Source organism: Talpa occidentalis, unplaced genomic scaffold (assembly GCF_014898055.3).
Source record: "Talpa occidentalis isolate TD23 unplaced genomic scaffold, MPIMG_talOcc4v2.1 talOcc4.3, whole genome shotgun sequence".
Lineage (NCBI taxonomy): Eukaryota > Metazoa > Chordata > Mammalia > Eulipotyphla > Talpidae > Talpa > Talpa occidentalis.
In genome coordinates, this window is record NW_023603184.1 from 100,166,700 (window position 1) to 100,188,470 (window position 21,771).

At 39.8% G+C, this 21,771-nt stretch overlaps 1 protein-coding gene across 2 annotated transcripts in view; it reads left to right on the forward strand.

Annotated features, from left to right (window-relative positions):
• CERS6 (ceramide synthase 6) overlaps window positions 1–14,898 on the forward strand; it is a 258,158-nt gene extending 243,260 nt beyond the window's left edge. For both annotated transcript variants that reach the window (XM_037523469.2, XM_054699834.1), the window contains 2 exons: window positions 10,400–10,556; window positions 14,131–14,898. In XM_037523469.2, coding sequence (XP_037379366.1) covers window positions 10,400–10,556; window positions 14,131–14,283 — 310 coding nt within the window. In that variant the 3' untranslated portion in view covers window positions 14,284–14,898. The remainder of the gene's footprint in view (window positions 1–10,399; window positions 10,557–14,130) is intronic.
• Window positions 14,899–21,771: the final 6,873 nt, after the last annotated feature.

Genomic DNA, 21,771 nt, shown 5'->3' on the forward strand with positions numbered 1-21,771 from the left:
AACACAAAATAGGCTGAAGCAGCAGATTTGTGTACTTTCTGTATCTTAATGTGCCAATGGGTTGTCCCAGTGCATGGGCCAAGTGTGAAGAACTAAGTAAGGTCTGGGCGAGCTGAGAAAAGGGTGGGCTTAGAAATAGTAGGGCCAGAGGGTCCAGACCAGTATACCATGGGTTCAGTAGCAACTCTCTCCACGTTCTAGATCTGACCTTACCAAAGTTGTTTGTATTCCTTCTGCTTCATTTGCTCCATTTGTAAAAGCAGGGATAATAGTATCTACTTTGAAAAACAAAATGGACTTTAGCCCATAGGATTTGTTTCATGAGGATTAAATAAGTCAGCACATGTGAAACCCAAACCCAGTTCCTGGCGTAAAGGTGGTGCCCAGTAACCATCAGCTTCTGTTACTACAGTGGGTATCACAGGGATGAGAAAGGGCAGAGTGGAATAGCGCATGCGCGGTGTTCAGAACAGTGCTGGGCTGTGATAATCACCCGTTTCACGCCATTACAGAAAACCAGGCCAAAATAAATGTCCAGCAGAGGATTGAAAACAAGCATGTTGGAATTAGATTTGTGATATTGTGATTTATAAGAAATGTATCTTTGCTCATTCTAAATACATTTCTCATATATATTTGGTGTTCATCCACAATTCCTAGCTCACAATTCCCAAAAGCCATGGAATTTCCTAAGTGTGGAGAGTGATAAAAGTGTCTTGTTATGTGAAGAGGTAACATTTTTATGTTCACAGCAGCTTTTGTCCCCTTAATTAGAATTTTATTGAAATATCATTGCTTTGTAACATTATATTAGTTTCAGGTTCATCACTGAGACCCAACAAGTGCATATGCTACAGTAAGGTCATCACTAAAAGTCTAAATCACCCTTCACCATGCCATTATCCCTTTTGCCTCCCACCCCCCTTTCTTTAACTTCTAATTGGTCTTATAGTCCAAAAGTTCATTTTTATTTCATTTTGTTTATATACCACATATGAGTGAAATAATGCTGTTTTGGTCATTTTCTACCTGGCTCGTATCACTAAGCATGTAATTCCCTCTGGGTCCATTCATGTTGCTGCAAATGGCAGCTCTGTGTCTTTCGTATAGTTGAAGTCTTGTGGTGTATCCACCACACAATGAGGTACCAGTGGTTTACAACACTGTATGGAGGCAGAGATACGGGATCACACATCTTCAGATGTTATGTTACAGATGTATGTATGCCACACCCACCACCAGAGCACCCATATTCCTTCACCATGTCCAGTAGACCCCTCCTAAGGATGGGGGGTGGTTGCCAGAAATACCAACCTGGTGATTAGAAGGTTGGAACTTGCAGTCCCATCCCCAGACCTCCAGAGAAGGAAGAGGGACTGGAGGTTGAGTTCACTTGGCAGTCAATGGCTAGTGATTTAATCAATCATGTCTATGAGTCCCCATAAAAACACCAAAAGGAGGGACTTCAGGGAACTTCCAGGTTGATGGACATGTGGAGATTTAGGGAGAATAGCACATCTGGAGAGGCCATATAGAAGTCCTCGCCTTCTCCCCCATACCTTGCCCTATACATCCCCTCCATCTGGCTTTCCCTGAATAATATCCTTTGTAATCATTGATCTAGTGAGTAAACTGGTTTCCTGAATTCTATGAGCCATTGTAGCAAATTTACTGAACTTTTATTTTATTTTTTTAAAGATGTATTTATTTATGCATACAAGAGCTAGGGTACAGGCCAGAGATGTGGGGGGTGAGAGGATTCACTAGAGACAGAGCAGGGAACAGAACAGGCAGACTGCTGAGGGGAGCAGCGGGCGAGTCAGGAAAGGTCTGTTGCGCCATGTGGGTTTTTCCCTGGCCGGCTGGGGATCGAACTCATGCTGCAGAGGTTGCGGATTGCTTCATAGTGTGATGCTTAACCCCTAGTGCCACCAGGGAGGCCCTACTGAACTTTTAGAGCTCATTCTGGGGATCCCTAATTTGTAGCTGGTTGCTCTGTAGCCCCAGTAATAACCTGGTCTAGTGTTGGTGGATGGTCTTAGGACACTGTGCCCTTAACTGCAGAATATGTTGCCAACTCTCTGAGTAGGTAGTGTCAAAATTGTGTGGAATTTTTGAATACCCTGCTGATGTCTGAGTATTGCTTGTTGGTGTGGGGAAGCCTCCATACACTCACTTTGGAAACTGGTCTCAGGCCCTATTTCAGGATGCATCCTGAAGGATGTAGCCTTAGCTACAGGCACTGAAGTTAGATGATCAGGAACAAAAAGGCAGAGCAGGCTGTCAAGGGGTTGGAAATTCAGCAAATGAGGCACCAGGAGGATGACCACTAATTTTGAGGAAAACATCTTCCCCAGCAGGAAGTCACAGTTAGATATTTACGTGATATAAGGGACCAATTCCTAATAAAGAAATTCCTAAAACAGAAAAATAAATGACTGGCTTCATGTCTTCCTCGGGAGGGAATACAGCAGAACTGATATGTCCATTGCTAAATAAATGAAAGATGCTTCATTCATGTTCAAGTTTAGCTCCTTGTTAGAGATACAGAAATTATTTCTGCCTGCCACAAACTTCATGAATCCATTATTCATGATAATTAGAATTATCTAGCCAGAAACTGTCCACCTAAAAGTAAGCTTGCTGACAAACAGTCTTGGGGAGGAATCTGAGCTATGGGTGAGACCTTCTTGTTAAAGGAAAATCGCAAGCACGGGGTTCATTCTACCTTGCAGCCGCCTTGACTACCCAGCACTAGACCATGATGTTATTTAGGAATATTTGGGCTTAGAAAAATGAAGACCAAGTGCTTCTAATAGTGAATTCATTACCTGATTCCTTTCCAGGAGATAAGTGCCCATGGTTTCTGTTTAGAGTAATTTTTAAATGCTTTTCTGTCAACAACTATTTGAAAATGAACGAAACATGCCAGCTGGTTACTGGTGGTCTTTAGGTAGAATCTACTTTACATTCATGTTTTGTGTGGGTCAAATGAAAAGACATGCCAGAGAACCAAACCTCGTGAGCTGTACTGAGGCATTTCTGGGAAAGCAAAGATTAGACCATTCAATAGCTCTGAGATGATGAATGCCCTAATTGTGACCACAAGGCAGATTTGAGTTTTTAGTGTACCCTTGCTTCAGGCAGCACTCCTCAAAGTGGATCCCTGACCCTCACTCTCCTACACTCAATCATGGCTCTCTTTGGATAATTGATATGGGTGTGCCTACATACTGTTGTGGTTTTTTCATGGCTCTTTCCAGAAACATACAATGCAAGGCTCAGACAAGCATTTTGGTGGGGACAGAGAGAAGAGGCGCAGACAAACCTTGTGGTTGCTTGCTGGGACCAGCACCATGTCTCATCATCAACACCCACTTGTAACTCATTCACACAGTCAGATCCCCTGGGCTTCTGTCATCTTTAATGCCTCAACCACCCTATGTGATCCTACCTTCAAATCTCTGGAGTAATTTTTTTACCAGGTACTCCCCACTAGGACATGAAAGAAACCATGTTAGGATTCTGAGATCTTTCTTTAATATTCCCCAAATAACAATCTCAGCCACAGTCCACTCACCATTGGCATTAATGATTGATTGTAGGTAGATGATAACAGTCAACTCAAACCCATAATATCTCAAGACAAAATAAAGAAATGTCATTTTTCAAAAATTGATGCTAAAAAAGAGTCACATCAGCACATTGCGGTGAATTGCTTGGCTCTCTGCTCTGCCCTGTGGGCATCACTTCTATTGAGGATCATTCAGGAAGAAAGAAGTTCAGACTGGAACCTCTTCCTTTCATAGTTTGGCAGGATTCTTAGAAGGAAGGGTGTAACCTGAAGATGCTGTGGTTTCCGTGCTGGGACCCACACTTTGGCAGAAAGGTTCTGGCAGAATGGACATGTTGGAGCATGCTTTGTGAATGCATAGTGTGCCATCTAGTGGCTAAGTGAGCCGAGCTTTAATGGAAAAAAAAGGTGGTGGGTTTTTTTTCCTGGTGCCTTGTACCTCTAAACAATCCATCACTTGGTTTGAGCAGCAGTAGTGGGGTTTATGCTATTACGTTAACCATTATTTGGGAAAGAAAAAAGTCTGTTTTTCTAGCAGCCATATATTGGACCCGAAGTATTATTGGGGGGGGGGGGAGAATATGGATATTATAATAATTATGCAAGTGAAAGGGTACAGATGGGCAGCATTTGGCCAACAGAGGACTTCTGCCACTTTTATTTATTGAGGTATAGTTCACATATATATTGTACATCACAAATCTTCAGTTTATTACTTGATATATTTTTATGTTTGTAAAGCTTTACAAATAATCACCACTTGAATCAGGATATTAAGTGTTCCCAGCAGCTTCCCTACCCCTCCCATCAATCCTCCTTCAAAAATACCCACTGTTCAGAACACTCACCATAGATTTGCAATGGCACCTCTAAAGTACATGCTCCTAACCCTAGTCCTCTGAGAAAGGGTAAAATCCTGCAGTCACTATTTTAATAGTTTGCCCAAAAGGGACAGTTTCCTCATCAGAAACATTTTGTGGCCAAACAAAGGCACTGTTTCCTGGGCTTTCTGGTTTTCAACGTCCCCCTGGCATAGCGATCTCTGTCTGCATCTAAATTTCTGAGATACTGTTTTTCTTACCACAGTTCTAACTAAGAGATATATCCATTTGCTGCACTAATTATATTTTCCCAAGCATCTCTACAGGCAGCCAAGTCAATATTCAAAGAAATTCTATTATTTTTGAGCAGCGTCTCAGGGCTACCACTGATTGTCATGGCAAAGCCTGTGAATTTTGATGCATTGTTTCAGAAATTCATGTAAATGCCATGTTACCAGTGACTGTGTGACACCCTGTTCAAATTAAGCCAAGCAGAAGCTAATGGTCAACCTAAAAATCAGCAAAGGCTGATTTATAATGTATCGCATAATACAGTGATGGTTACTATTGCTATTTCTGTTCAAATGAAATCAAGTTCTTCTACAATCACCCAAAGCTAGATAAAGAAGAAATAGAACACCTAAACAGACCAATTACAAGCAGCGTAATTGAAATGGTAATCAAAAACCTCCCCAAAAACAAAAGCCCAGGACCTGATGGATTTACAAATGAATTCTACCAAACATTCAGAGACGAATTAGTGCCTATCCTTCACAAACTCTTCCAAAAAATTGAGAAGGAAGGGACAATACCAAACACGTTCTATGAAGCCAACATTACACTAATACCAAAACCAAACAAGGACAACACAAAAAAGGAAAACTACAGGCCAATCTCCCTAATGAACACTGATGCAAAAATCCTCAATAAAATTTTAGCTATCAGAATCCAACAATGCATCCATAAGATAATTCAGCACAACCAAGTAGGATTCATTCCAGGGACACAAGGATGGTTTAACATCCGAAAATCAATCAACGTTATCCAACACATCAACAAAAAGAAATATAAAAACCATATGATAGGGCCTCCCCGCTGGCTCAGCGGTTGAGCGCTGGGTTGCGAAGCTGCCCAGCTGCTGGCGACCTCTGCTGTGCCAGTTCGATCCCTGGCTGCTCTCCGGCCACCAGAGGAGGGTCCCACATGGCGCGCAGACCTCTCCTGCCGCCCGCTGCTCCCCTCAGCAGTGTACTTCGGTCCTTCTGCCTGCTCTGCTCCCCGCTCTGGCTCTGGTGAATTCTCTCACCCTCCTGCGCTTCTGACTCTACCCAGTGCATGTATAAACAAAACAAACAAACAAACAAATAAATAAATAAACATGCCTCTATTAAAAAAAAAAAAACATATGATAATATCAATAGATGCTGAGAAAGCTTTCGACAAAGTGCAACACCCATTCATGATAAAAGCCCTTGAAATTCTTGGGATACAAGGAACATACCTCAACATCATAAAGGCCATCTATGACAAGCCAACAGCCAGTATCATTCTCAATGGTGAAAAGCTGAAAGCAATTCCATTAAGATCTGGAACAAGACAAGGATATCCACTCTCACCACTGCTTTTCAATATAATACTGGAAGTCCTAGCCAGAGCAATAAGACAAGAGAAAGACATCCAAGGAATCCAAATAGGAAAAGAAGAAGTCAAACTATCACTATTCGCAGATGATATGGTAATATACATAGAGAACCCCAAAAAGTCCACAGAAAAACTAATTCAACTCATCAATCAGTTCAGTAAAGTGGCAGGATACAAAATCAACACGCAAAAGTCAGTAGCCTTCCTATACACAAACAATAAATCTGAAGAAGAAGAAATCAAAAAAACCATCCCTTTTTTTATTGAAACAAAAAAATCAAATATTTGGGAATAAATCTAACAAAAGAGGTAAAGGACCTATACAAAGAAAACTATAAAACACTGTTAAAAGAAATAGAAGAAGACACAAAGAAATGGAAAGACATCCCCTGCTCATGGATTGGAAGAATAAACATTATTAAAATGGCCATCCTTCCAAAAGCAATATACAGATTCAATGCTATTCCAATCAAAATTTCAATGTCATTCTTCAAAGAAATAGAACAATTATTGATGAAATTCATATGGAATCACAAAAAACCCCGAATAGCCAAAGCTCTCCTGAAAAAAAAGAAGGGAATGGAGGCATCACACTCCCAGACTTCAAACTCTACTACAAAGCCATAATCATCAAAACTGCATGGTATTGGAACAAGAACAGACATACAGACCAATGGAATCGAATAGAAAATCCAGAAATAAACCCACAGATTTATGGTCAACTAATCTTTGACAAAGGAGCAAAGACTATGCATTGGAGCAAAGAAAGTTTGTTCAATAAATGGTGCTGGGAAAACTGGGTCGCTACATGCAAAAGAATGAAGCTTGACCACTACCTCACACCATACACAAAAATCAACTCAAAATGGATTAAAGAACTAGACATAAGACCTGAAACCATAAAATATATAGAAGGAAATATAGGCGAAACACTACGTGATTTGCACATCAAAGACATCTTTACAGACACATCACCCAAAGCAGTGATAGTGAAGGCGAAGATAAACAGCTGGGACTACATCAAATTAAAGAGCTTCTGCACAGCAAAAGAGACAATAACAAAAACAAAGAGAAACCCCACCAACTGGGAGAACATTTTTGCACCCAACACTAATGATAAAGGACTGATCACAAAAATCTGCAAAGAGCTGATGAGACTTAACAACAACAAAGAAAAGAATCCAGTCAAAAAATGGGCAGAAGAGCTAAAAAGAAACTTCTCTGAAGAGGAAATGCAAATGGCCAACAGGCATATGAAAAAATGTTCAACATCGCTTGTCATCAGGGAAATGCAAATCAAAACTACCATGAGATACCATCTTACACCAGTGAGAATGGCACATATTAAAAAAACTAGCAACAACAAATGTTGGCGAGGGTGTGGAGAAAAAGGAACTCTTCTGCACTGTTGGTGGGAGTGCAAACTGGTCCAACCACTGTGGAGAGCTGTGTGGAGATTTCTGGACCTACTAAACATAGAGCTTCCATATGATCCAGCAATTCCACTCCTAGGTATTTACCCAAAGGACACAGAAACATCAATTCCAAAGAACACCTGCACCCCTATGTTTATAGCAGCACTGTTTACAATAACTAAGCTTTGGAAACAACCCAAATGCCCAAAAATAGATGACTGGATCAAGAAGATGTGGTACATATATACCATGGAATATTACTCAGCATTCAAAAAAGATAAACACATGCAATTTGCAGCAACATGGATGGCACTGGAAGGGATCATGCTCAGCGAAATAAGCCAAAAAGAAAAAGAAAAATACCGGATGGTCTCACTCATAGCAGGAATCTAGAAAACTTAAATAAGGGACCAGGAAAACGAATAACTATAAGAAAGTGAAAATAAAAATCAACAAAAAAACTACGAACCAGAGACACTTTTAGGGGGGCGGGGGTGGGAGGGGAGGGATTGGGGTCAGAATGGGGCGTTTGCAATTGTATGGGGAATATAAAAATAAAATTTATTATTAAAAAAAAACAAATGAAATCAAGTTCTTTTTGAATGTCAGAATGTACAGTGTGTCAAGAAGCAGACTGCTCTAAAATAAAAACATATATTGTTATTATTCTAGAACAGTCTGATGTGCATATCTGTTTATTTGATCACTGCACAGATACATAATCAACCAACCTACATGTCTAGAGAGCCTGTTACTTGTAGGTATATTGTAAGGCATTGGAGTTGGAAAAGCATAAGTTGTGTGGGTCCTTCCTTCGCTGCCCTCGAATCAAACCTTCTAGACCTTTGATTGACATGCAAACTGGTGTCTGACTCTGACCTGCACATGGTGTTGAAAGGATGACTCCCTTTTGGGAAAATAAACAAGGCAAGAAGATCGGCATTAACGTAACTTACTCCTTTTCATAAATTACTTTTATCTTTATCTAATTATTTGACGGCTTTGGAAAGCTGAAGAATGTAAAGAAAAAAATAGGAAATTCCTTAATCTTACCTCAGAGAAAATCTAGAATGACTGAATGACTGAATAATTCCTTTCTTCCCCTCTCATATATATGTATGTATATTACCAAGTTGAATTTATATGCCTTTTCCTTCTAAGACACTCTTGAAACATGTCTGATACTTTGAATGACTTCATCTTTTCTGGAATAAGAACAAAAGCTAATTTTTAACCATTCCCAGAAAATTTGGAAAATTTATGGTTTTCTGTTTTTAAAGTAGATGTGGAGATTTATGTCTGATACTTGATGTCTTTGACTTCCTACACAGTGAGCATTTATCTAATGATATTTTATTATTTAACACTATTCCAAAGCTACAGAAAAATATTAAATATTAACAGTGAGGCTGGCTATCCATGGACTGTTCCTTGTTTCTGGCTACAAAGGCACCGACTTAGGTGTTTATATAATAACAACTGCTGATTTGAACTTGTGAAAATCATATTAAGTCAGTCCTTTGAGTTCTAATTTTAAAACATCAGCATTAGGGAATTGAATATTTTTTAGTACTTTGAAATAATTAGGTTTGTACCAATTTCATTATGGGTGTGTGGTTCGTTTATAGATTTCCCAAACATCGATCATGGGTCAATATCCTTCCAGTGAATTGTCAAATTCCATTCTGTACAACTGATTTTTAGAATTTTAACATCTCTGTTATTGTCCGTTGTTCTTTAGAGATAGCTGCTGTGGCAGTTAGAGATAAACTCTGTTCATTCATCTCACTCTAGTTCCTAAGTGAGTTTTGTAGTTTTTGTTTTTTTGTTTTTTTGTTTTTTGGTGAATTCACAGGTGCTTCCTCCACCTTTCTCAAAGTGCTCATTGTATTCTTCCTTCCCTTCTTTTTTAAAAATTGAAGTACCACCTGTTTACATCCTTGGTATGTTTGGGAAGTATAGGATTTTCTCCCTCAGGTGTAGTCACGGTAGCAAACCCACCATTATTATATTAAAGCTATCTGTGTATCTGTCTTGTGTGAGTCAGTTGTGTCTTAAATTCGAGAGTTGCCATCCTTCCCCCTAACCTCGAGGTATTGCCCGCCTACCTGTCCTGTGGGGCCCAGCAGAGTGCTACCGTGCGTGGCAGGGGATGGAAATGCTTACATGAGTTTTGTCAACAGTCTCAGGTCTCCAAGCCAGCCTCAGCTGAGGAGGAAAGCAAGAAAGCCAAAGAAATTACAAAATGTTGTTATGCTGCTTCTCTGTGGCAGCAATAGGAGTCCCCAAGGTGGGTCATCTCCCCAAGGCATTAGAGTGAGCACCACAGGCACCAAACACCAAGACCAGCCCCATGTACCTGTGCCAGGTGGCTGCTCCCTCCTGCTCCTGATGATGGATCACAGGGAGAACCAGTCGTTTCAGATGCATTTCTTTATCTCAAGTCTACCTCCTTACAACTGGGTGCACTCATCACATGCTAATAAATTTGTTTTAAATTCTTCCAGTACTTAAGACATCATTTCAATGTGATATCTTCTGATTGTTAATTCTTTCCCAGGGGAAAGTTTACAAAATTGAGGATACCCAGGGGCTGCCCTACTAGATTATAAAGCAGCTGAGAACAGGCATTAGGTGTTAAGCATATTCTAACCCCCATTGTGCTAGGCAGATATTTTAAACTTAACAGTGTTTGTGGAACCAATTAATCTTTTTTCTTGCAGTGGAATGGTGTGGAATGGTGTTCCTTGGACTGACTTATTCACATGTGTTCTTCACATTTATTAAAGACCAAAAGCAACTTCGAAGTAAACTTGGACTGGTCAGCTTAGAGCCCATCCTTACAAGGAGAGATGGGGCTTGCTGACTCTGCTTCTGGCAGTAACTAGATTTCTGTTGAGGGTATAATGAAAAGTTGCGCTCAATGATTACTTTCTTCTTTTCTTTAGGGTGTTAAATACCACATTGTTTGAAAGTTGGGAGATCGTTGGACCTTTCCCTTCCTGGTGGGTTTTTAACCTGCTCCTGTTGCTAGTACAAGGCTTGAACTGCTTCTGGTCTTACTTGATCATTAAAATAGCTTGCAAAGCTATTTCCAAAGGCAAGGTAAGGTAAAACACATGCTTTACAATATGTCCCTTGAAAGTTTGTTTTTGACTTTTCTGAATTCGCAAGAAGACTGTTATTTCAAACATCATCAAAACTGGTACATTTTTCCTCAAATTTTGCATAACTTCCTTGAAACATTAGCCAAATTGTCATTTCCTCTATTTCATTTTTTAAAGTTTTAGCATTATTTCGCTGATGATGATTCCCAGTGCTCTTCATTTATAACTTTAGATTTAATGCTATATTATTTGTTGTGTTCTTTCTCTCCCTCTCTCTGTCTCCCTTCGTCCTTTTCTGGTTATACTTACACTGAATAGAAATTTAATATAATTCCTTCCTGCTATAAGAAGGGTTGCTTGTTGCTATTTACCCTATGATTTTCTCAATAAAATTTATTTAAATATTTTTAGTTAAAAATGGAATCATAAAGCTGGCTTAACTAAAACTTCTTGAGTCTTGCCCTTCTGTGTTGTGCAGTAACTTTTCTGGATCGTTCTCTGTGATATTTTCTTACATTATTTGTTCTCTTCCTCCTGCCACCCTGGAAGGCTGGGAAGTGGAACCCTTTACATGTAAGTTTCTCACACCTTTCTTTCTATCCTTGTCCTCAGTGCCACTTTAGCCTGTTGAGGGGCGCTCAGATGCTTTTGTTTCCATGCATGTTGTCCTCTCTAATCTGTTGGCACTGACCAGATGCACTAACCGAGGCGCAGCCCTCACCAACTATAAAGGATACTAGGAACAGCTCAGTTAATGTCCTTTTGTGTAAGCTTCTATTCCTCTAAATTTGGCATGACCCAACAGAGAAGAAGAGGAATTGCTTTTGTTGGTGTTTGACATGTTGGCCAAAAACCAGAAATTGACCAAAGTGAAGTATGCGAAACAGAACTAAGTTAGGGAGAGGATCACTAGGGTCCAGATGGAGGACTCACAATAGTACATGACACCTTGTCCTCAGTGAGCTTCCTCCTTCCATAGGGGGCTCAGGACATCTTATCATGTAATATAAAACCAATTCGCAGCATTACCGGTTGCATAAATCAAAAATATTTAGATCAATTAATTGCTTAAAAATGGAAGTGTTTCTTTTTCTCTGTGACCTCTTACTCTATAAAATGAACATGTTTTTCTATTGAAAAATGTTCCTGTCCTCATTTGGATACAAATTAAATCAATGTGGACAGTATTGTCAATAACTGAAGACATAGGGCACTGTGGATTAGATTACTTGTGTCCTTATTGCATTGCCATTTCCACCAGATGTATCGTCTTCTTTCCAACTTATTCCTTCAACTTTATAAAAAGACAAGCGTTAATTTCATTCCAGATCTCAGGCTTCAGAATATCTCAACTGCTATTGCTAGGACAGTAATGTTCATCTTGGCCATGAGTTATGGACTCTGTTTGGGTATTTTGAGACATTCTAAATTATTATGGACTCTGTTGGGTATTTTGACACATTCTAAATTATTCCTCTCTTTGAAGGTAACATAAGTACAATGCAATTAAAAATAACCTCACTAAGCATGCAAATGTAAATTAATCATTCTCTGAAACTGGAGTTTTCTTTCCTGTTAACTCTAAATTTATAACTAATGGATTTCTAAATGTAGAGGAGATATACTATAATGCTGTCTTTGTGACCCATGTTCTTTAAAGTTAAAGTATCCTATAATCTAGTTGTTTTGATGTTTCAGTATCAAAATCTTCTTGGAGATGGTCCATGTGCATTTAACCTCATTTTGGGGGGCATTGGAATAAGAACCATTTTTACTATATTTACTCAGTCATCTCATCTCTAGTTAGAAAGGAACAATAGTTTCCAGCTCTTTTTTTTTCTCCACCCCTGCTCACCTAAGAAAAATGATGTTCTGTTGGTAATGGTGGCTTTTCAAGTTGGGAGGGCAGTGGGTGCAGGGTTCTCAAGCTGGGAAACAGTCATAGCATATGACGGGAGGATGTGACAAAGCCCCAGTTAATTCTGACTTTGTCAATCTCCCCAGCTCACCTCCTCAGGAATCACAGGTGCCAACTAAACTGGGAAAAACTCTGTGAAGCCAGGCCATGAGGTCCCTATTGCCACCCCACTTAGAAAATAAATAAATAAATAAACGGTTGAGCGCTGGGTTGCGAAGCTACCTGCAGCCTGTGGAGCGCTGGTTCGATCCCCAGCCACCTGGCGAGGGTCCCACGTGGCCGCAGACCTCTCCTGCCGCCTGCTGCTTCCCTCAGCAGTGTATTTCATCAGTCTGCCTGCTCTGCTCTCCCCTCTGGCTCTGGTGAATTCTCTCACCCTCCTGTGCTTCTGACTGTACCCAGTGCGTGTATAAATAAATAAATAAATCTAAAAAAAAAAGAAAAGAAAAGAAATAAATGGTGCTCAGTTTCTCAAAGGCCTGCGAGTAAAAATGCTTGCAATTTAGACTTACAGGGTAGAAAGGTCAAACTTAATTTTAAGAACAGCAGAGAATTTTTTTTAAGATTTTATTTATTTTTGTGTAAAAGAACTGGGGTGTAGGCCAGAGGTGTGGGGGTTGGGGTGAGAGGATTCACCAGAGACAGAGTGGGGAGCAGAACAGGCAGATCTACTGAAATACACTGCTGAGGGGAGCAGCAGTCAGGAGAGGCGAGTCAGGAGAGGTCTGCTGCACCATGTGGGTTAGCTCCCTGGCTGGGGATCAAACTCAGGCTGCTGTGGGCTGATGCGGTGATAGTGCTGAGACTTAACCAGTAGGCCCACTGTTTCTTTTTTTTCCCCCTAAATTATTTCCTTGCTAAACAAGAGGATTTTTTTTCATTCTTTAAGTATGGACTTACATTGTGTTGCCTTATCTCGCCATCCTCATTATTCAAGAGACTGGACAATTGAAGAGCCCTGGAACAAGGGGAGCCCATTCATGGTGACTCAGTCAGATTTCCTTGGGAGATTCTTTAAACTAGACCTCACCCACAGGCTCCCAAAGTGCCTGCTGCTCACCCAAAGGCTCCCAAGGTGCCTTCTGCTCACCTACAAGCTCCCAAGTTGCCTTCTGCTCCCATTAGTTGTCAGGTAGTATGCAAAACAAAATTTCTATTTAATTTTAGCAGACAATAAAAGAAAGACATAAGATAATGCATTACAAAGCCAAATTAGAGTGTGTTTTAACGATCTAACCCTTAGAGTGGTTAAAGGAGAGCTGACTTTTAAACTATTATGAAGAAGAATATGATCACCATAGAGTAAATCAGTCTATTCTTGCCGAATTCTCTAGTGCTGCTCCAGCAGAATAGTATGCCGCTTTGCAAGTAAGAATGGGGTTCGGGGTCTCATACATTCTGAATATGAAAAGATACCTTAAAGAGGGCAGCAGATCTAGACACCATGGTGCCTAAACCCACCTGCATTCCTGATAAATGACGGCCAGCCACATTGTAAACTTCCAGTGAAGAACTTATAGCAGCTTTTCTCCTCTTTGATCTTTGGATCTTTTCATTTGGATTGTCCCCCCTCGTGTATGATTGTATTTCTGAGCATGCCATACCTTGATGATTTCTTAAGAGCTAGTTATACTTGCCTCCTTGTTTTTCACAGGTGTCCAAGGATGATCGAAGTGATATTGAGTCCAGCTCAGATGAGGAGGACTCGGAACCTCCAGGAAAGAACCCCCACACTGCGACCACCACCAATGGGACCAGTGGTACCAATGGGTATCTCCTGACTGGCTCGTGCTCTGTGGATGATTAATTACTCAAAACTACATGTCCTGAACAAAGTGAACTGTTTGTTCCTGGAAGTATTTAATAAGTCGCAAATGCGGTTCCTTTCATAATATCTCGGCACCAGAAACAAAAATTAGGATTATCAAAGCATTTTGAATAGTGCACTGCCATGTGTCCTATTTGTGAATGATGAAGAATTTCCATTCTGTATATGTAGGCATGCTGTATGTAATTGACACAAGGGAACAGTATTTGCGTTTGTACTGTCTTAGCATATTATTTATTTTTTTTTGTATTTGTTTGTAAATCTGTGGACAAAAGAGGGTTTCCCCCTTTTACTCTCTGGGTTCATAACAGTGAGGGAGATGCTCCATCTGCTTTGACCCCCTTCTATTTCTGTAACCCAGTCTTCTAGGAGCATCAGTTAAATTTGTCACTCAGTGCAAGCAAGCCCAGTGCACATATTCATACAGCTCCAAATAGGTTTGCTGTCTTTTGTTACAGTGCCCATTTTGAAATTGCCTACTCAGCCTCAGTGGCCCTCCTCCCCATATAAAGTTAAAGCAGGATAAGCTAGGTTTTTTAATTGTCACTCTTCATGGTCAATTAGCGGTTCAAATTATAGAATATGGTTACTGGACGCCTGTTAGGGGTCTTCGTGTTGAGTTTCTTTGGGATATACTTCATTTCTTGTGCACACAATCAAGATTTCTTCAGTGAGTGTGGTAGCTAGTTGTGGATTAATTTGTACATTACAGAGATCTTTTTTAATTCTCAGTTGTGAGGTTAGCACTGTGGCTGTGAAGAAGGCATTTACTTAAGATCATATTTACAAAGAAATCACTCTTCGTCTTGGAATTTGTCTCAAGATTTGAGAGTAAAATAATAAGAGCAGCTGATTTCAACCAGATTTTACCACTTACCTTAGTAAGTGGTAACTTACTAGTGCAGTCTTCCATCATGTCATAGAAAAAAGAAACGAAGTATATTGGAAGAGAAAAAGGAGACATTCAAGAGTTGGCAAAGGTCACCCCTACAGCAAAACATTATTATAATCAGCTTTCAAGAAAGCACTCTATCTAATGTTTGATCTTGATAGTTATATTTTTATGAGCAAAATAAGCCAATGGGAGAAAGACTGTATTTTACCCTTTGCTTTTCTATTTAAACGTATCCCAGATTAACTTTCCTATTATTAGAAACTGAGCAGTGTTATACTGCAAGTCCTTTTGTTTGCTTCTTTGAAACTCTCAATTTATAGGAATTTTTTCAAATGGAACTATTTCCAGAAAAACAGTAAAAATTCTGTTGGTCAATGACAGTCTCAGCAATGAGAAAGATTACTAAAAAAATAAGTTTTCATGCAGTGTTATCAACATACAGATATAAAAACCATACTCATAAACCAAAGATTTTTATCGCTTTTCTTCCAGCTTTTAGAAAGTGAGTAAAAAGGTATTACAAATATTTATTTCATAAATCAAAAGGACCAACATCTAAAGCAAGGGTCCAAAACCAAATGCAATAATATAAATGTGTGAATCAGGGCATTGTGAAGGCAACCGCAGAGTAATCTGATTTTAGAAGGGGAAAAAGAACAGTGTGCCCACAACTTAAATGCTCCCAAATAAAAACTTCATACTGTAATATTAAATCTTCCCCTGTCACTGTACACAACAATATGTTTCTGGTATAGTCCATGGTAATAATGGAAGTTTGAGAAAACAATGCAATTCTGCTTGTAAAGCCTTACTATTTTATTTCACAGGGCAGGGATATGTTGAGCAGTGTGTTTTGTGGACAGTTGGAGTTTGTAAGACCAACCATAAAGCATTACAAGTTCTTGTTAATCATCGGAACATCTCTAGAATGCAGATATTTAAGAAGAAACATCAAACATTATATAGTGGAAAATTTTGAGACAGTGAACGTTTCTTTTCTATTGGCGAAAATATGGAACAGAAGAGTGAATTATACTTGGTATTAGGTCTGGAGCAGGTCCTTTCGCTGGGTAAAATAAACTAGAGAATCACAATGTATTAAATTTGGGTCACTGGATACTCTTTAGCACAAAAGAACAATTTCAGAACATCAGCTTATAAATTAAGGGTTTAGGAGAGTTGCATAAAATGAAGTAAAATGAGTCTGTCCTTTGGAAAGACATATCGGAACAATCTTTTGCTTTTCTCTTAAGTCACTTTGAAGGAGGACTGCGAATCCTCAGAGTATCTTTGACTGATGGCATTCAGTTCACAAAGTCCTCAGTGTAGCGACAGATTCGTATTTCATTTTACAAAATGGTGTTTGTAAGCCTCTTAAGGTGAAGAATAATATATCTTTGTCAACTGCTCTCCCACCAACTTGGTAACACTGAGAGAGAAAAATAGGTGTGAAATCTTAATCTTCTACCTGTGCCAGGCCATCACTTTGAAAGTGTATTTTATAAATTCAGCTATAGGTTAGTGAGTGTTGGTTCCCTTTAGTTAACTTAGCCTGTGTTGATGTCTCCTTCCTCCTGGTCACATTCAAACCTTCCTAGGGTATAAAGGGGTATGTAGGGAGGAGTCTAGAAAAAAAGCAATATTTTATTCTCTAATGTTATAGCTTTTCTAGATCTCTTAGTGGGGGAAAATTAGAAAATCGAGTAGAATTTGGCCTCGGGTCAATAAATGATATAACAATGTGTGATCTATGTATGCATATGTGTGTTTCTCCAAAAACATGATAAAACCAAAATATCACTGATTCATTCTTATCCATATTATTTTCACATAAACTGTCTACCATAGACAATAGAAACTTCCCACCTCCCTCTCTCAACCCCCTCTTCTTGCTCCCCATACAGTTGAGAGTGGGGAAATCCCCTCAGCCTCTTAGCCTCAGAACTAAATGTGGCCGAATTCAGATCATGGAGGACTTAGGTCCACATAGAGGCCAAATACAGTTCACATATCCAAATTTAGTCATATAAATGTTGAGAATAGGGTCACAGCTCTCTGTATTTTGGACTATTAAATTATACATTGGTAAAATGTATATGATTAGTGCTTCACCCTAGAATTATATTAACATCCAACTCCTTCTAGGCTGCTAGACAGATGGTATTCTGAGGGTGCCACCAGGTAATGAAACAGGTGGGTGACAAAGATGAGTAGGCTCAACAAAGAAAGGTAGGCTCTCCAAAGAAACACCCAGTGGGTGCAAGAAATAATGCTAGTGAGCCAAGATAAAATCACTTTTAGCCAGAACAACAGGTGAATCTTCAAATGTCCAATCTTCTTGCTAAGCTTTCCATTCTGAGTGTTTACTAGAGTGTGAAGATGAGCAGCCTGAAGCCTTTCACCTTAGGTAAGGAGGGTCTGAATCTCCCACTTTATGTATTTCATTGCAATTTCATTTCAGCTTAGCTGAGTTTTTGCAAAAGAGCTCACCAGAGAACATTGTGGATACCCATGAATGTCCCCCATCTGTTTTGTGAATTTTGCATTAGTAATTACTTTTGTCCCTTTCTTGGAAATGTTAATGCCAAAGTTGCCTATTTGAGTATTTTTTCTTAATTTGAAATGTAAGTATACAGAATAATTCCAAAGGTGTTAAAAGATTATCAGTATGTGTCGTGATGTCATTATGTCCAAAGTCCAGAGAGGCTTCAAGAAATCCTTTGGAAAGAAAAGGTTAAATGTTTACATTTAATGTGGTATTTGAGGTCTTAAAGATTCTAATTAGTTTCCTTTTCCCTTTGTTGTTTTGAGCTGCTTCCTGCTTTGAGATAAATAATAGTAGCCCTGAATATTTTTAGCACTCTAATAAGAAAAAATTCAAATCAGATCAAAGTCAGCTTGATGAGAAAGTGATGACAAGACATTTTCACTTTCTGAAAAGAGAAACTGCAGTTCTAGTTATTGCACTTGCTGTCTAGCATGCTGTCATGGAAGGAATACTCTCAACAATCGCCAACAGTTCTTGATTTTTTTAATGAAGGTATTATTTTCCCCAGAGTCAATATAAGTTTCTCTTGGTAAAATGTAATTGTGCCATTCTCAAGTTACCAGATAGTAATTGGCATTGGTTCACTGTGGCCACGTTTTAGAACTTCATGAAAGGCCAGAAAAGGACCCTGTGACTTGCCTCTGTGTGCACATACCCCTCCTTTCCTCTAGGGGTGGTCAGGAAATGCTGAGAGGGGCCTATTTATTCTGTTGGAACTTCTCTAATATAGATTCACAGGGAGCACACTTGATGCTGGTTTTCATAGAGACAACTACATTAGAGAACATAAAACATCATAAGTAGTTGTTACTAAGACATGCAAACATTAAAAGGAGGGCCTTAATCTTTTCCCTTTATTTCCAGCTTGAGTTCAAGATTATCTTTGAAATTGAACAAACCTTTGAAATGACCACCAGCTAAGGGACACCATCAGACTGCAGAAATTTTAAAAAATCTCTGCAGCTGGAGGGTATATCATATGGTGTGTTCCACAAGACAAGGCATTCTCAGGATTGCCCAGGAAGTGATGGGAGGGATCCTTTAGGCTAAGGTCTGTCTTATTTATTTCATTACTCACATTCCTTCCAGCCTCCTGGAACTTTTGGAAAAAAGGAAGCCAGGATGGTGTCACTTTTCTGCTGTTGATTTACCAGTGGTGTTTGGATCTGCTGTACACCCACACTTCTCTGCTTGATTCCATTTGCCTGAAAAAGTATTGTGCCCACATACACCTATTTTCCTTAACACAGGTCCATGAAGCCTGGGCTTCCTATTCTGGTGTATGTTGCATGGCTTGGAAACCAGGGAACAACTGTTGGTGTGATTTCTATGTTAAGTGAAACATTTTATTTTATAGAAACCATTTTTCTTCCTTTTGTTCTACAGTCATTTTAAGAACTGTCATTGTAAAATGTCTTTTAAAAGTTAGGAGTTTTTAAAGATTAGTTGCCAAAGAGAAATTAGCTCTATAATAGGAACAGGTACGTGGCAATTCTAGAACTTTAACTTAGCACTTCACTAATTTAAACATAAAAAATATCTTTCAAGTTTGATTTTCAAAACTTTCATAAAGCCTCTAGGCTCATGATTTTCATCAACTCTCTCTCTTTGCCCACATAATCAGTTACCTCCATAACCATTTGTTGTTGTGCAAGGGGGAGGTGTTTAGTTTTTTTATTTGGTTTTTATCGAGTTATAGTGAGAAATAGAATAGGTGGCAAAATCTTATTTGTTTTCATAAGACAATTCAGTGCTTGAGCATCTCTGTCAGAAATGGAATGATGTACTGTTAGTCAATAGAATTATTTTATGTATTGTAATTGTATTTTGCTGATTTTTATATGAAAATATAATTATCATTCTTGATCTCTGGAAGCAACCATTATTATGAGGATCATTTTACTTTGGAAACACTTTCATAATAAAGATAAGTATTAAGAGTACAGTGTAAATGTCCTTTTCTATAAACACTTAAGGCCTGTGTTGGTAACATATTACTCTTTCTGGAACAACATTTGTTTCAGGGTTCATATCATCCAACTAGTTTGTTGCAAACGTCCTTAAATCCCAGTAATGACTGATTACTGTGAATGCACTGTTACTATACTGTGTGTGTGTGTGTGTGTGTGTGTGTGTGTGTGTGTGTGTGTTGAGAATTCAGCTAAGCTCAGTATCCACTGTTGGGCCAACCAGTCTGAGAGGTCCTCTACAGACACCAGCCCCTTCATACAAGCTTCTACCTTAGCTAGCAGTCTCCAGTCACAAGCCAATGTAAATCCCTGATAGGATTTCCCCTCTAACCTTGGTGAAAAATAGTCTCCCAGTCTCCCAACACCCGTATGTCTTATACACCCTTAGATAAGAGGCTTATGGGGCTTACTGAAATCCCACCCTTTTGGTTGAAGTTAACAAATCCAGCCTCAGACTAGAAACCCCAAAGTACTCGTCCCCCAAACTGGGACCTGTGCCCCAAATCCTGCCTGTCTCTGTATGAACTTTGTTTGCTTGGACCTTTCCATGTATCCCCCCCAAGGCATGCCAGGTACCTGCTCCAGGGCCCCCTAGTGAAATAAATCTCCCTAGAACTCTTCCTCACAATCTGTTGTTGAAACCTAGCTCAACATCTGGCATTCTTTGCTCCATTTTACAAAGTCATAACATATGTATGTTGTAGTATCTCTGAATATTAAGACCTGCAAACTTCAATGATAAATTTTATATAGTGCATTGTCCTGGAAAAAATATAGTTCTAGAGTTACTAGTTCAAATATATCAGACTGTACTGATTTTTCCCAAATACGAAAGAGGCACTGGACACAAGCAACCCAAAGCAGCTGGTCCTCTCTGTGTCAGTACATCTCCTAGGAGCTTGGCCAACATCATTTTCTCTGAGTCTGTGCCCACTTTCTTAGATCTTCTTTCCCTCTTCTCTTCCTGGGTAACTCAACTGCTCTTTGTCCACTGTTAGTTTATCTCATCTAATATCTCAAGAGCCAAAAAATAGCACTGAAATTCAACCAGCCACTAAACCACCACCAGTAGTACACAAAACAAAGCAGATACCCTATTAAACATCTTGTAATTGTTTTAACCTTTATAATCCCAACAACAATCTGATTTCAAGCAGATTGAAATACCCAACGTTTCTCTGTGGCTTAAAAAGATAAACTATAACAAACACACCACTTATGGAAGCCACAACTGCTTCAGTTTCTATGAACATCACATATTCTAACACTGCATGTGTCTCTCCCATGTAGGCACAGTGCAATTCAACTGCTCTCTAAGCCCCCTTTCTTATTGCTGGGACTGCCACAGTCAACCTAGGCACATGTCACTTCTGCCCCCTAGTTTTGTGTCCGCTGACTTTGCACTCGCTCCACCGGGAGCAGGAGCTGCAGCACCAACAGTGAAATAATGCAGGACAACCAAGCGGAGGGGTCATGTAATGGGACCAAGCAGGATGCAGGGGCTGCGGTCCTCCAGAACCAATCACTACTGTGATGAGAATCTGAATGTCTCGCCTTTGATACCCCTGAAGCTGCGACAGCATGGAAGAACAAACACATCCTTCCTAAACATTGAAGTTAAGAAGTTCTATAAAGCCTGTATCAGCCAGGGTTCAAGCAGGAAACCACAGTTACTATCTGATGGTTCAGTTCAAGAAACTTCAAGGAAAGGACAACTTGCAGATGCGGAGACAGATATATTTTAAAAACAACACCGGAAGGTAAGGCCCCCAGAGATCAGCAAGCCGTAACCACCCATGGGCTATAGCCAGAGGCCAGTGAGAGGGGGCTGCATGGGCGAGGGGAGGGAGGGACCTCAACACTGTGGGGCTGTAAGCCTGGGTTGGGGAGCAAATACCCTGATGTCTCTCTTCCTGATTTCTCATGCCACCGCTGGTCAAACTCAGCCTGTGCTGCCAGTGTGGACTCTGGGAGATGCGGGCAACAAGCCTCAGGCTCCCATATGTAGGACAGGGAGCAAACCAGCATAAGGCTGCGGTTCTGCAGCCTCACAC